General features: G+C 42.8%; 1 protein-coding gene and 1 long non-coding RNA gene across 2 annotated transcripts in view; both read right to left on the bottom strand.

Moving 5' to 3' along the window:
• ENPP1 (ectonucleotide pyrophosphatase/phosphodiesterase 1) overlaps positions 1-14,425 on the bottom strand; it is a 53,825-nt gene extending 39,400 nt beyond the window's left edge. Inside the window, exons 1-2 of the mRNA XM_081187643.1 lie at positions 14,089-14,425; positions 857-929 (exon numbers count right to left, since the gene is read on the bottom strand). Coding sequence (XP_081043769.1) covers positions 857-929; positions 14,089-14,292 — 277 coding nt within the window. The 5' untranslated portion in view covers positions 14,293-14,425. The remainder of the gene's footprint in view (positions 1-856; positions 930-14,088) is intronic.
• Positions 6,274-13,290, bottom strand: LOC308583658. Its single transcript, XR_014006319.1, has 3 exons — positions 12,636-13,290; positions 9,218-11,323; positions 6,274-7,842 (listed from the first exon to the last, which is right to left on the bottom strand). It is a non-coding gene; the product is annotated as an uncharacterized lncRNA (long non-coding RNA).
• Positions 14,426-16,569: the final 2,144 nt, after the last annotated feature.

Here is a 16,569-nt window from a genome sequence, read left to right as displayed (position 1 = left end):
GGTAGGCACCTGCTTCTCTCCCCTCCTCGAGGCTGTAGATGCCCACACTTGAATGAGACGGAGCTTACTGTCAGAGCTGCTCGAAGATCCTAGCTCACAGAGGATCACGCTAGCCAGCGATCATTAAGTAAAAGTCTTTATTGAGTTACAGTTTCCATTTTCAAGCTGCTGCGTGCAACTCTACGTCTAGTAGCTAGATCGGCGAAGCTCCGTCTGATTCTCCGCCCCTTGTGCACCAACTTAATATCCTAGCCCTGCTCCACCTTTTCCGCCTGACTGTTCTCCTCTGGGTCCCTCTGCCCCCCGGGGTTTCTTCCTTCCGGGATTCTTCTGACGCTGACCCGGACCCTCCTGCCTCCTTGCGCCGGGCTTTAGGACCTGGCTCCCTTTCCGGGCTGCTTACTGCGCCGCCTTCCTCTGCATTTGAACTTGGCGCGCGCGCCCAACCTTCCACTTTCCGCTTAACCGTTTCTTCGCTCCCCGATGGAGGTGTGGCCACTCCTGACTCATGCCCTCCCTCCTGTGGTGAGCTGCCAGCGCTTGCCCCCTGGCTCCCTTCCTCCTCCCTGCTCCCTAGCGGTGACGCTGGTCCCGATTTCCAACTGCTCTCCTCTGAGTCCCCTCTGGCTCTATCTTCCTGGGGTGCCCCCCTAAACTCCCCCCTTGCCCTGGCCACTGGTGCTCCTTTCTGTGAATCCTCTGATTCACTGGAAAGACTCGGAGATCTCGGGTCGTCGTCATCACTCATCTTTTCTTCTGCCTCCTCCCCTTCGCTCTCTGTTTCCTCCCTTGCCCTTGCCTCTGCTCCTAAACCCCTGACACTCAGCTACTAATATTAGCATTCTTCATTACTTACCATCTCTTGTACAGCTAGGTTTCAGCCCAAATATACATCCCAGGATTGTTGTTAGCACAATGACACATAATACCTAGAACAGAAGAGATAATAGCAGTCAATTTATATATACTTATTACACCAATTGACATTGCTTATCTTCACTCATGCAAACAGAAGTAGTGCTTTTAATTACTTTTACTTGAAATGAAGCTGGCCCTGGTGACTCCAACACAATGGTTCCAAGAGCGGATTTAATTAACTACAAATGAATGATTGATGATGAAGATTTTCAGAGTGAATTCAAATTGCAGCTGACAGAAGTTGCACAATTCTGCCCAGTCTATACGATCACAGCTCTGACATGTTGTCATCATGTGTACAACACATGTTTACTGTACACTATGCAGAACAACACACAGGACACACATTAAATATGTTCTTTGGAAGTTCTTAATCAACCAAGAGGGTAAACAGCAATCAATCAACATCCCCCAAAATTATACTACACTGTGAAGTTAAAGCAGCATTAGGGCAGTGATACAAGAAACCAACCTATTCTAGATGTTCAGCTAGAACTGCATGTTACATGGAACATGTCATGGAACATGACAGCCAGGCATTTAATTTGTCCCACCATAGCATCTAGGACAGCTTAGTTATGTTGTTATATGCTCTTCCCCACATCTAATGCATAAATGGCTGGAATTGGGAATGGGTGTGGAAGCAAAGCAGGTGCCATAATCGTAAGTACCACAGGTTCAGGGATGTAAGAAGAGAACTATTCCCATTCAATCCTTTTAATCCTCGTTCTGACTTGTCTTCATCACAATCAGTGTTGTTTCTGTTCTCCTGCACTTCAATTTCTACCAAACAGTCTGTTATTCATCTCACTGTTCATTCATTTTCTTGAAAGCAAATGCAGTTTAAATGCAGAAAAAGTCATTGATTAAGTTTCATTTGCAGGCTAGGGGTGATGGGTGGGGACCAGTGCTGGATTGGTTTCTGTTCCTGACATAGGGCAAAATAAGTGAACAATGAAAATTTCTGCTTCTCTTTACATCAGAATTATCTGGCATACCTAAGCCACAATGTAGCAACCATAGAACAATTACAGCTGCCTTCTCTTCACAAACACTAAGATTGTGGACACCAAGAGGAGCCTTGCATGCACACAACTTCTCCAGCTGTGCTAAAGTTTTAATGTTGTCACTTCACACAAATAGAAGAGGGTTATTATGCTCTTTTTCTCTCCTGGGTGCCATCTGGTATCTGTTGTGGTGCAGGCAAAGGATGAAAGTTAAGTCACATCTTGGGGTTTTTCCCAGCATCACAGAAAAGTTCTAATTACATCAGAATAGGAAAACTGCACATTTCTGAGCATGGTCCAGCAGAGCTGCTCCAGTGAAAGTTCCACTTAAATGCAGGGAAATGTCACAAGAGCAGAACATTGATGGATGGTGCCAAAGGTGGTAAATGTTCTAAGAGAAATAATAATTTATTTGTTTTTATTATAAATAGAGGCTTCTTTCTAAAGGGATAAGAGCATAGAACGGTTTTCAGATTATCTTTCTGAAAAACAAGAAAGCAAAATTGGTACATTTAGAATTCAGCTACTGGTAGCAAGAGTAAAAACCTCAAACCTCAGACGGTTTACTAAAAACCGGACAATGCCTAAATACCACCATGCCACCTCTCTAAATGCCACAGCTGAATAGTTTCATATTACAAGTGGATATAACTCATCTAAATGAGTAGTCCTCATAATATCATCATGGTTGGTAGAGAGAGGATGAATCCCTTCCTGTGGTGAGGAAGTCTTACAGAAATGATAATGTTACTTATGAGCTGCACTGATTCATGTCATTTTGGGTTCTCATGCAAGCCACACACAGGCAGGTTCACAGCACCACAAACCTCAGAACATTACAAAAATATTCATGTGTTTACAACAAGTGCATAGTACCTAGAACTTGGAAATGTTGAGCCATATGATTAGCAAGAACATCCCAGTGATTTCGACAGAACAAATCAAACTGGAAGATAAACATTTATGAAAATGATCCATAACCATTCAATTTATTGGATACACAGTACAATTAATTTTTAGTAAATAAACAGTACGAGTATCTGATGTGATACAGTAGTCCTATTAGGGGTTACAATTGTAAATTATCAATAATGTTTCCCATACCAATATACCAACAACCACTTTCAGTAGGGTGGCACTTTTACATTGACCCAGCACTCACCACAAGCAAAATTAGGTTGTGGATGCCAACTTTCAAAGAATAAGATGAAGCTCAATCACGTTTCACTTTGCTTCCATACATCTCCAAAGAACAACATGGTCCTAGTCCAAGTACCACTTGAAGATACTATAGTGAAGGAATGGCCACAAACTATGAACACTTCTTAGTCTTTGATGAATTTCCTTCCCTTCTAATTATGTTGTTGTTGTTTAGTCGTTTAGTCGTGTCCAACTCTTCGTGACCCCATGGACCAGAGCACGCCAGGCACTTCTGTCTTCCACTGCCTCCCGCAGTTTGGTCAAACTCATGTTGGTAGCTTCGAGAACACTGTCCAACCATCTCGTCCTCTGTCGTCCCATTCTCCTTGTGCCCTCACTCTTTCCCAGCATCAGGGTCTTTTCCAGGGAGTCTTCTCTTCTCATGACAAAAGTATTGGAGCCTCAGCTTCACAATCTGTCCTTCCAGTGAGCACTCAGGGCTGATTTCCTTAAGAATGGATAGGTTTGTTTTTCTTGCAGTCCATGGGACTCTCAAGAGCCTCCTCCAGCACCATAATTCAAAAGCATAAATTCTTCGGCGATCAGCCTTCTTTATGGTCCAGCTCTTACTTCCATACATCACTACTGGGAAAACCATAGCTTTTACTATACAGACCTTTGTCGGCAAGGTTATGTCTCTACTTTTTAAGATGCTGTCTAGGTTTGTCATTGCTTTTCTCCCCAGAAGCAGGCGTCTTTTAATTTTGTGGCTGCTGTCACCATCTGCAGTGATCATGGAGCCCAAGAAAGTAAAATATCTCACTGCCTCTAATTATATTTTGTTCAATTTAACAAATATCCTATCCCTCATTTGTCACAGTTTTACTACCCTCTCCCTAAACCTGGGAAAAGTTAAGCAGCCTCTCTCAGCTATTCTTCAAACAGCTGAGCTCCATTCAAATGCACTAATCCAAATTGCTTTGGAGTTAGAAAGAAAAGTTGAAGAAAGATACCAAATCTTACTCTGAACATGTGTAAAAACGTTTGACTGCAGCTGGTGGAAAATGCAAAGCAATGATTTGGGAGGGGGAGCAATTAATTGGTTTTCAAAAAGTGTAATTTGACCTTTCCATTAATTGCAGCTTCCGATTTCATTCTTGAGCAGGAGAGTCACAATGATATATGGAACTTTGGAAGAAAAATTTAGAGTTGGCTTTGGGGTTACAGAGAAAAGAAGAAAATGTTCTGGTTTATTCTGAGAGGTATTTTTGTGCTTGTTTATATTGGAACAAACAATTGTATTCAAGCCATGAGCTTTTGTCTCCTTACTGCTTCCTCTGTGTGGGAGGAAAACAGAAAGCATCACCTTGCAAACATTATAGGCAATGGCAGCAGGTGGTCAGATAAGTGGGGAAACATTTTCTCATGCTAGACAATGAACACTAGGGCATAATAGTTTGGAAGATCTTCCAGATGAAAACCAATTAGACTATGAAAGCAACATGATTTTGGTCCTGATTTGCCCATGTTTGCTGTTCTGCAAATAAGCATTGTTGGAAGAAATTATGCAGTCCAAATGGTTTGAGGGTCCAAGTGTGTGTCAAGGCAGGCAAAACATTTGTGGTGGTGGTCATTACATCTTTTGTAATGTTAGTAAGGTGGTCCTAACATCTTTAAAAAACACACACACACACCTCAGAACAGAATAAAAAAATTCCTTCCAGTAGCACCTTAGAGACCAACTAAGTTTGTTATTGGTATGAGCTTTTGTGTGCATGCACACTTCTTCAGATACTCTGAAATAGTGAGAGGGTGGGGAGGGGTATTACTCAGAAGGGTGGTGGGAATGGCTGATACGTGTCGTAAGCTGATTGGCTGATAGGTGTGGTAAGCTTGTTGACAACTGTTAATGACTTCAATTGGACTTACAGGAAAAAGCAAGGGGTGACCAATTGCAATTGTAAGACCAATTGCAGTAGTTGACCAAACTGTGGAAGGCAGTGGAAGACAGGAGTGCCTGGCGTGCTCTGGTGCATGGGGTCACAAAGAGTCGGTCACAACTAAACGACTAAACAACAAGATTTAAAAGAAGCCAACCCAGTTGAATATCATTATTTCTTAAACATATTTTGTTTAGTACCTCTGAAATTGTTGACAATTTCACACAAATTATGCAACCCTTCAGGATATTTCTTGCAAAGCAGCCATTATCACCACCCTTCTGAGTAACAATCTGAGTAACAGATTGTTTCCTGTAATCTGTCACCTTGGAGAAATGCATAGTTACAAAAGAAGGTCTGTATACTTTGCAAAGATCCAGAAATAATGATTTCGTTAATCAAATGCTCCGGAGTGCATGGAGTGTATTGAATAACTTAAGCCTTTGGTACTTGCATGGTGTGCTGTGTTAGGGTAAATTGAAAATGCAGGAATAACCAACACTTCCTTAGACACATATGCAGGAGGTGCCCTCTACCTTGTGTGTTTCCTTCCTGTGTGGAGTGAACTATCCAAGAGCACAGCCTTATACTTTGCCACCGGTCAGCCATGCCAATTGCCAGCAAATCAGTGTGCAAAAGTGCAATGTAAGTTATAGGGATCTTATATACTAAACCTGTCCTGCCCCAAGACAAACATATGACTGCAGAAGCATGGCATGTGGAATGCATGTGTTATATATATATACATAAAATTCAGTGGTAGTAACTGCATGATAAAGAACACTTCACATGGCTGAGACCAAACCCAGATTAGCTTGGATTTTCCAAAGGACTAGTCTTGCCATGCTTTGAATCATGATGTACTTATTTGGCAGCCACATATGGATGTCATGGTCAATCACCCCTCAGAACTTGGAAACAGTCATCCCACCACCACACCTATCCTTCTGGTTGCCTGTTTATTTATTGTGTGGTTGTAGAACATACATTGCTTGAAGTCAGCCAGTGGCAGTGCTTAGTCAGTTTCTCCTATATGAAACCATTGTGTTTGCAAATGCCTTTCAGCTTGCTTTGACCTTTAGCAGCTCAGGGTTTACTTTTAACAGAGGTAAATTTATTATTATTCCTAAACTTCACAAAGCAATATGCCGAAGGGCTAGCCTTATTAGCAACTAAAGTGGATGTTCTCCAAAACTATTGGTATGTGCGGTGTGATTTCTACTGAAAAGAACAAGATAATTTTGAATGAATCATTGCCAGTCATTGTGAATAAGCATTCAAGTGTATATTAGGAAATTATGGCTCATTTTCATGCAGGAGCAAGCACTTAACTAATAGCTGACATACCTAAGTACAGAAAGTGCAAAAGGATTGTTTATATGGCCAAGTTCAACAGGAGAGAAACACGAAAGGTAAGACAAATTCATTCTTATTTAAGATAACTCGTCTAGATTATTTTCTTTGAATTGTTCTAGCACAATATTGAATCTATCACAACTTTCCTCTGAAAAAGATTAGTGTATCTGACTAAATAAAAGCAAGCATGGTTAGGTTGTTGTTCCTACTGCTTCAGTGCTTCCCCTTTCACCACTCTGATTTTACAACAAAACAATATGACAGGCAGCACTTCTTACATACAAAACTGGTGAGTTGTTGTTTTGCTGTCAATTTCTAAAATAGAAATACACAATAAGGAAGATGCCTTATAGCAAATCAGGCCATTGGTACATCTTGCTTAGTACAAACTACACTGGCTGGGAGCAGCTGATCAGGATTTCAGGCAGGCATCTCTGCTAACCCTGCCTGGAGATATCAGTGATGGAACCTAGGACCTCCTCTACATGCACAGCCAATGTCAAGTCCAGCAAAAGCTAGAGGACCACAAGTTTCCCATCTCTGTTCAGGAGGCTTATCAGATTATTAGTGAGTTGAAATCAAGAAACAGAGGACCAAGCTATTGGAATGGTTAAGTGGGGTTCATCATGGGCTTTTTCTCTCATGGCAACAGGGCAATACTCTGCATGCTCACTCAAAAGTAAGTCCCACCATGTTTAGTGAGGCTTATTCCTAAGTAAATGTGAATAGCACTGAAGCCATGGAGATACAGGCAAGCAGGGACAAAAGCCTGCAAATGTAGGTGCACAGTCCAGAAGAGCCAAAAAGTTCATTAGGAAGTTGAGGTATAAAGTTACAACTGTACATTGCCAAAAAATATTTATTCACTGGCAAGGAACCACCTGCTCTTTGATGTGTATGCCAAAGCACATATGATTTAATGGGCATATGACTCAGAGTTGCCTCTTTCTGTTAAAAACTCGACAATTATGCATCCTGCTAGGAACGGTGTAGTTTTCCAAGGAATCACACTACTAAATGGCCCATGTTATATAATACTGGACTTGTAAATTGTGATTAATTGCTCATGTTCATATCAAACAGCATTCACTTAGAAGTTTTATTTCGAAAACACAGACAGACAGTGCTCTCCCTGCCCCCCCCCCAATTGAACTAGATCTGTTAGCTCTTAGATATCCTGCCCTTTTTCTGTTAGACTAACTTTGGTATGAAATTAGTACAGCAAAATGATTTTAATCCTGGCTCACATACTTGTATAGATGCAAACAGCACCATTCCTTCATATGGGTAGAAGTGATTGCCATCAAAAGTTCAAAGCACACAACCGGACAGGGGTCAGTTTGGAGGGGGGAAGAGTTATTAATACAAAAATCAGCAAACTTGGATAAATATCAGCAATTCCAGTCCTGGGAGTCCTGGGAGAATCTACAGAATTTCAGACTTGATAGGCAGGGGTCAAACCATCATGAAGGAGGCCCTCACTGCATGGCTGGTGTTGTTTAGTCATGTCCGACTCTTCATGACCCCATGAACCAGAGCACGCCAGGCACTCCTGTCTTCCATTGCCTCCCGCAGTTTGGTCAGACTCATTCTGGTAGCTTCGAGAACACTGTCCAACCATCTCGTCCTCTGTCGTCCCCTTCTCCTTGTGCCCTCCATCTTTCTCAGCATCAGGGTCTTTTCCAGGGAGTCTTCTCTTCTCATGAGGTGACCAAAGTACTGGAGCCTCAGCTTCATGATCTGTCCTTCCAGTGAGCACTCAGGGCTGATCTCCTTAAGAATGGATGCGTTTGATCTTCTTGCAGTCCATGGGACTCTCAAGAGTCTCCTCCAGCACCATAATTCAAAAGCATCAGTTCTTCGGTGATCAGCCTTCTTTATGGTCCAGCTCTCACTTCCATACATCACTACTGGGAAAACCATAGCTTTAACTATACGGACCTTTGTTGGCAAGGTGATGTCTCTGCTTTTTAAGATGCTGTCTAGGTTTGTCATTGCTTTTCTCCCAAGAAGCAGGCATCTTTTAATTTCGTGACTGCTGTCACCATCTGCAGTCATCATGGAGCCCAAGAAAGTAAAATCTCTCACTGCCTCCATTTCTTCCCCTTGTATTTGCCAGGAGGTGATGGGCCCAGTGGCCATGATCTTCGGTTTTTTGACGTTGAGCTTCATACCATATTTTGCGCTCTCCTCTTTCACCCTCATTAAAAGGTTCTTAAACTGCTCCTCACTCTCTGCCATCAAGGTTGTGTTATCTGCATATCTGAGGTTGTTGACATTTCTTCCGGCAATCTTAATTCCGATTTGGGATTCATCCAGCCCAGCCTTTTGCATGATGAATTCTGCATATAAGTTAAATAAGCAGGGAGACAATATACAGCCTTGTCGTACTCCTTTTCCAATTTTGAACCAATCAGTTGTTCCATATCCAGTTCTAACTGTAGCTTCTTATCCCACCTAGAGATTTCTCAGGAGACAGATGAGGTGATCAGGCACTCCCATTTCTTTAAGAACTTGCCATAGTTTGCTGTGGTTAACACAGTCAAAGACTTTTGCATAGTCAATGAAGCAGAAGTAGATGTCTTTCTGGAACTGTCTAGCTTTCTCCATAATCCAGCGCATGTTTGCAATTTGGTCTCTGGTTCCTCTGCCCCTTTGAAATCCAGCTTACACTTCACTGTCTTGCCGTGGTGAAGGGGCTTGAATAACTCAGAGAAGCTATGAGCTATGCCGTGCAGGACCACCCAAGATGGACAAGTCATAGTGGAGAGTTTGACCAAATGTGATCCACCTGGAGCAGGAACCTGCAAGCCACTCCAGTATCTCTGCCAAGAAAACTCCATGGACAAAGACAACAGGCATGGCTGGAGGAGATACCAATTACATGGTTTCTGCTGAGTCAGGCATGCTTATTCGTGGCTTACGTGGCTTGTAGAGGAGATAAGAGTCCACTCACTCCCTTACACTTTTTGAATCCCTGTGCACCAGATCAAACCTGAAAGATAGTCGATTGGCCTCAATGCTTTACAGAACATTGATATATCTATAGAAAACTCTGGTGGCCCTCTCAAGGCTTAGGAGCCGCTAATGAAAACCTGGATAAATAACATCAGGACTCTCTTGCAGGAGGGTTATAAGGGGCATGCCAAAAAAGGGATAGGTTTGGTATCTGCACCTCTTCTGCAGAAATAAGAGTCAGCGCTCTGTGTATCCCCCAGACTCTCAATCTTCTATGTGGAGAAGTCATGTGGGGGCCCGTACTGGATCAGGGGTGAAGCACAAGGCACAAGGTCCCTTTGACAAGGTGACTCTTTACAAGGACAAGAACAAACCGTGTTCATTAATACCTTTGGTGCATACTTTCTTTCCTTCCATACTATACTCTGCCTTGTAAAAGCTTGTAACTGGAACAACTTTGTGTGGTAACATTGGTTGTTTAAAGAAAATAATAAAAATTGCAGTGGGGGGAAGAAATCAGAATGCTATGGGCTTCTTCCAGTCCAAGATTCTATGCTCCCATGAGCATCATATGTTGAAATTGTATATCACCCTGCCTTGGGCCTAAGAGCTTGTTTCTTCTCATTGTTCCACCATAGGTTGTAGCCCGTTGTGCACTAAAACAAAATAGCGCCTTTTCCTCATTTGTGGAATTCCCTCTCATTGGACATGCATGTGGCACTGCAACAGTTTGGAGGCGCTACCAGATTACTTGCTTTTGAGCACTTGCCCTGATATGTTTGCAGGGAGATTAGAGAATGTTTACTAAGCATTCGTGTCTGTTGTTGCAAGATTAGACGGCATGGCATCATAGCAAGTGTATTTTCTCATCACTTTGCTTATCACAAAAAGTACAAGCTTTTGGGGGAAGCTGGTTTCTTGCACAAGACCTCCAAATCAACTGTAATTGTGCAACCTGAGTTTGTTAGTATGTGATTGAATCCCATCCAAAAATAACAAGTCTAAAGGCACCCTGGCTTTTAGTAACACACTTCCTCACCCAGTCCTTTGGGGGAACTTGATGTAACAATGTCAGCTACAACTGATGTCATCTGCTGTCTGCTGTTATTTATTGTTGTTTGATATTTTAATTAGTTCTGCGATATTGTATTCCATAATTAACATTTAAATTACTGCAAACCACTCTGGGATCATAATTAAGAGTGGCTTAGAAACTGATGAAATAAGTTGTTGTTGTTGTTGTTTCAGGTATTTATATACCACTTAATATTCAAAAATTATAAGCAGTGAAATTAATGAACAAGTCAATCAAATAATGTATAATTAAATAAATAATCAAAATATAACGGCTCCTAATCCTCCATTCTAGTCATACTCTGTTCACAGATGCAGTTCATTGATGACTAATCACTATGCAATGTCTCCATGTGGGAATATTCAAATCTTCAACGGTTCAAGACATCTACTTTTAAGCATAAAATGTTATATCAGAAGCAGTCCTGAAACAACCTTTGGTATCCCAAATACCCAGCAGTAGCTTCCAAAACACAGAACATTTCATATCAATGCACCAAACACACTACCTTCCACTGTCCTACAAACACATTCATCATACTCCATTCTCTCTCTCTCTGCTCCTCAGCTTCCCGTCTACATTGTATATTCTCACCATACTGTATTCTTGTTGGAAAGGCCATATGCAACAGTGCTTAACAACTTGATATTTTTAACAAGATTATTTAAAATGCAATCTTAACCCCCCACTGCCCTGGAGTAAGCCCTGCTGAATTCAATAGGACTTGCTTCTGAGTAGACATGCTTAGGAACACACTGTTACTGCTTCAAAGATACAGCATTGGTCCATGCATCCTCCTCCTAGAAAAGGCCCATATAGTCATGTTGGTTCATAGACAAATCCAGAGTAGAGCAATACATTTCTTAGGACCAACCAAATGTCGCAAAATAGTAAGGAAGCTTTTCACTTCTTCAGAACTCTTCACCAGGCTGGCCATTAAACAAAGCGTTGGAGAGAAAGAGAAAAATGGCATGATGTTAAAAGAAAAAAGTTTGTAGTTTTAATAGTCTAAAAGATAGAGGAGACTGAATGGAGAGTAAACTGGAGCAGACTATACAGTAAGTTACTTTGAGTTTAATTCTTTGGAGAAAAGGGACTGATAAAATAAGAATAAGAGTAATATTGTGGCCTTTATGAAATAGAAAAAAATGGGAGATCTTCCATTACTTTGAAAATATAAAATCTAGTCATTACTCAGATCTGTTTTTTTTCATGTTATCCATTCCTATCCTTCTTTCTTCTCTACTATACTGTAGAACAGCAACATATTCAATATACTATATGACTAACTTTACAAAGGTCATAGTCCATACCTCAAAGGTTTTATGGCCTACTGTGCACAACCCAATTAATCAGTTTAGAACCTGACAGCAGGTGAGCCTTCATATTTTAGTCATATAGCCAAGCATCTTAATTGCTCATTATGTTACAGAACAGATTGGGAACGTTTGACCTAGAGAGGGAAAGACAATCCTTTTTAAATTGATATGTACTTCTATTTTTAAAAATTGTAAAGGCTTGAGGAACAATTCTCCTCACACCTGCTGCACACATGATACCATAGAGAGCCAGTGTGGTATAGTGGTTAAGAGCAGCAGTCTCATAATCTGGGGAATTGGATTCGTGTCTCCGCTCCTCCACATGCAGCTGCTGGGTGACCTTGGGCCAGTCACACTTCTCTGAAGTCTCTCAGCCCCACTCACCTCACAGAGTGTTTGTTGTGGGGGAGGAAGGGAAAGGAGAATGTTAGCCGCTTTGAGACTCCTGAAGGGGAGTGAAAGGCGGGATATCAAATCCAAACTCCTTCTTCTTCTTCTCTGCCTAGTTTCCTGTAACTTTGCTTCTCCCAGTGGCAAAACCGCCCAACTGAGAGGTGTCAGAACTGAGTTCTGGTGAGTTCCAGCTGAGAAAAAGCCCTGATGCAAGCTATTTGAGTTGCAACAAACATTTCTTCAGACAGCTCTCAGCTAGATACCTAGCAGGATTCCATTCCAAACAACCTTCTTAAGAGCCAGATAGATAAATTCCAAAAGATTAGACATATCTAATCACACACACACAAACCCATGCAGTTCTGCCTGCACTCCATCACTTTAGCATACTAAACAATGAGACAAAACCAGGGCTAGGACTTTTCAAACAAATATCAAAGATATCTCTGCTACAAGTCAAAGGGACTGTAATCCACTAAAGAGATTTAAGATTCCACACTCAAATCCTGGGTCCAGAAGTGTGACTCACTCTTAAGAGCAGAACACTGCTGCATCAGATGTTCTCCTCTGGGGCAGCCCTGACCCCAGCTAAGTATCTCAGAAAAGGAGTAAATGTGTAGAGGGATATATTAGCACACTTTCCTCCAGAGTTCCATGTAAAGCGAAGTTCTCAAAAAGCGATTCTGTTTTATCAGATTTTCCATCAAAATATGATGAAGAAAAATGCTCAGTTCACCACCGGCATCACACTATGTAACTGACAGATTAAGAAAGATGGGTCAGCAATGGGAGTGGACATAAGGCATAATCATGCAGGGCAGGGTAGCAGCACAGCTGCATCTTAATATGACACTCACTGTCTTTGTTTGTTTGTTTATATTATTTTCCCACTTCATCCCAAGAACAGGTTATAATATAATCTTAACTCAGTTCACCTTCAAACCATTCCTTTGAAATAAATTATGCTGCAGTTTACACATGCAGAAGGCCACTCCTGTGTAATGTGCAGTAATTAATCTGGAATAACTCTCACTACTTCACTGTGATAGTCAGTAATGCAGATTGCCATCCTCATTATCCCAGATGAGCTTGCATTAGAAAGGTGGGGCAATCCAACTTGCAACTACTACTCTAAAGTCAAGTGCCAAGGAAAGTTTAAAGAGTGCAAATACCATACTAGACTCTTGAATTGTTGGCAATGTCAGCTGTTAAGTCCAGTGTATGGCGAACCACCATTTCACCACACACCAAAGTTTTTCAATGCCCCAATATTAGTGTGTTTAAATCAGCTGGCTCCCTACTAGTGAATACTTTCAAAAAGGAAGATGCTGTGGTTAAAGCATATCTGGCGTGCTCCTAACATCCTCTACTGTCTGATGCAACACATGCAGGTGTGGAGTGTGAGTAACCAATGTCGAGGAAATTTAATTCTGCACATGCTCGGGGCACCTGGTTCTTATTCACTTGTCGTTTCACATGTTACGGCACTGAATCATTGCAGTGAAAATTGTAGGTGGCCAATTTCAAACCTTCTCTCTCTCACACACATAGTATTTTCCCCTGTATTGGGAGGAGATGACTTGCCAAAGGTCAGGCAGCATGTTTGCTGTTCCTCCTAAATTAAAGGCATCCCACTTGGTGAAGCTGTGCTGCTGCCTAGGTGCTTTAGCAAAGCCTGCGTCACTTTAGGATGCCAGCCACATCGTTTGGGTCCCTTAGCCAGATTCACAGAGTGGCCCAAGCAAATATTTGCTTCTCCCTCTGCAAAAAGACGAAGGTCACCAACCATCACTTTGGAAAGCTTGCCTTCGCCCAGCGAGCTGGTGACTGCGTGGAAGAGAAGCGTCCCCTTGGAGCCTCACGACAGCCCTGCGAGGTAGGCTACTTTGCCGGCCGGGAGACGGGTTTTGCGCACGCTCCGTCCCCGGGTCTCTCGAGGCGCCTGGCTCCGGAGCGCGGAGGGGGGCGGCGAGTCTCCTTACCAGGGAGAGGACTTTGTAGGGGTTGGGCTCCTTGACCTTCGCCCTGAGCGCCGCCGCTTTCTCCGGCTCGTCCGCCACCTCCATAGCCGCCAGCATGGGCACCGCAGCGGAGTTCTTCTTCTCGGGCCCGTCGCTGCCGAAGCCCTTCTCCAGCGGCGGAGGAGCCACCTTGGCTTGGCTGTTCCTCAGGCCGGCGTTCTCCATTCTCTCGCCCGGCGCCTCCTGCGCCCTCGGCTAATAAAAGGGCCGTGGCTCCGCCCCCTGCCTGGCTTTGGCGGGCTTCCCTCAGGCCGCGCGAGGTGGGCGAGGGAAGAACTCGGCGCTCCGGGTTCCTCGGGTTCCTGCCTCGCCTCCCCCCGCCCCCACCCTCTGGCCGCGCGCACTCTCTGGGGAGCCTGGTGGCTTTTTCTTCCCCCATTCGTGTTCGCAGGAACCTTCCTCTGACGCGCACCCTTCCCGGGAGATGAAGAGGAGCCTGTGCTGCTTCCCCCTGAAGGAGCTTTCTAGAGGATGGGCATCATCATCACCACAAAGGCTTTATTATATATCTGTTAGGAAGCTGAGAAGGTGGCAATGTGTGGCTCCAGAAGCAGGCGGCGCAGGAAGGTGACCGGGGTTGTTTTCCTCTGCGGAGAGGAAGGGAAAGTGGGTGGCTGGGCGAGGGGAAGACTTCCAGCCTTCCTATTTGCACAGGTTCTTCCAGAAATCACACTCACCTCTCCAGGCGAAAAGGGAACAGAAAACGGATAAAAGATGGAAAGGCATCATCCAAAGATGGAAGTGACTTTTTTGTCCCCCATGGACCACTTGGGAATTGGCTGGTGAACACTTAATGGTTTTTCTGCCTGTTGTAGCAAGTGCCATGTGCTGTGCTAGGTGTTATATGATTATTATTTTTCTCCCCACTGTTGTATGTTATTGTATTACAGTTTGCATTTCACATAATTCAAATGGTAGTTCAATAACATGCAATACAATAAATAATATACAATAAAAGAAGCAATAAAGATTCAAATAAAATCAAGATGAATATTTAATGCAAGATATGCCATGGGCCACCAGAATGAGGCTTGCAGGCTACTGGTGGTCCGTGGATCACATTTTGGGAACCACGGTTTGGGAACTATGGGAAATAGTTCTTTATTGCATACCATCTCTAAAAATAAAACCCGAGGGCTATCTGATGTTCATCTTTGTCTCCCACATCCAATAAGAAACAGTCTTGCAAATGCAAACTTACCTTCCTTGAAGTTTCTGCTACAGTTTGATGCATAGTTACTTGGAAGTGATCCCCACTGAACTAAGACATTACTGCAGAGGAAACATGCTGTGTACATAAGAGCTGGCTGCTCCTTTTGTAAATGCACACAGAACACACACCTGTAATATATATATAGAGAGAGAGAGAGTTTTGTTTCCTTTTTTCTTTCTTTGCATACACTCAATAAAACTGCCAATATAATGACATCATTATACAAGTCTATGGTGAGACCACACTTAAGAACACTGTGCACAGTTCTGTTTGCCTCACCTCAGAAAGGACATTGCAGAGTTGGAAAAGGTTCAGAAAAGGACAACCAAAATGCTCAAGGGGCTGAAACAGCTCCCCTATGAGGAAAGGTTTGCAACATTTGACACTTTGTAACTGAGTTAAAAGGGACATGGGTGGTGCTGTGATCTAAACCACTGAGCCTCTTGGTCTTGCCGATCGAAAGGTCGGCAGTTCGAATCCCAGCGACAGGGTGAGCTCCCATTGTTCGGTCTCAGCTCCTGCTAACCTAGCAGTTCGAAAGCACACAGTGCAGCTATAAAAATGAACGTTTTGCCAAAGATGTTGTTTTTGTTTCAGGCCTTGCAGATTGTGGACAGAGTGGAATGTTTTGGAAAGTGGCAGAAGGATATCTCTAAATTTGTCTGGCAGGGCAAAAAGCCCCGAATAAAGTTTAAAATACTAACTGATGCAAAGGAGAGAGGGGGATTTGCCCTGCCGGACTTAAGGTTATATTACGAAGCTGCAGCCTTCTGCTGGATGAAAGATTGGATTTTGTTGGAAAACACTGATGTCCTGGATCTGGAAGGCTTTAATAACTCGTTAGGTTGGCATGCGTATTTGTGGTATGACAAGGCAAAAACATATGGAATGTTTAAAAACCATATTGTCAGGAAAGCAATATTTATGGTCTGGAAAAAATACAAAGACTTATTAGAAAGCAAAACTCCGAGGTGGGTATCACCAATAGAAGCCAAGGCTCGGAAAAAACCCAATATGGAGGCCGGTTGGCCGAAATATTGGGAAATAATAGAAAACATTGGAGATAACTGGAGGTTGCAGAGCTTTGAAAGGTTAAAGGGTAAAGTGCAAGATTGGTTTCATTATGCCCAAATTAATGAGGTTTTTAAGTTAGATAAAAAAACAGGATTCCAGGTGGAAAAATCGAAACTTGAGACAGAATTGTTAGAACCAAAGACCAAGCTATTATC

Source organism: Podarcis bocagei, assembly GCF_964188305.1.
Source record: "Podarcis bocagei genome assembly, chromosome: 3".
NCBI lineage: Eukaryota > Metazoa > Chordata > Lepidosauria > Squamata > Lacertidae > Podarcis > Podarcis bocagei.
This window is presented reverse-complemented; position numbering and strand designations above follow the sequence as displayed.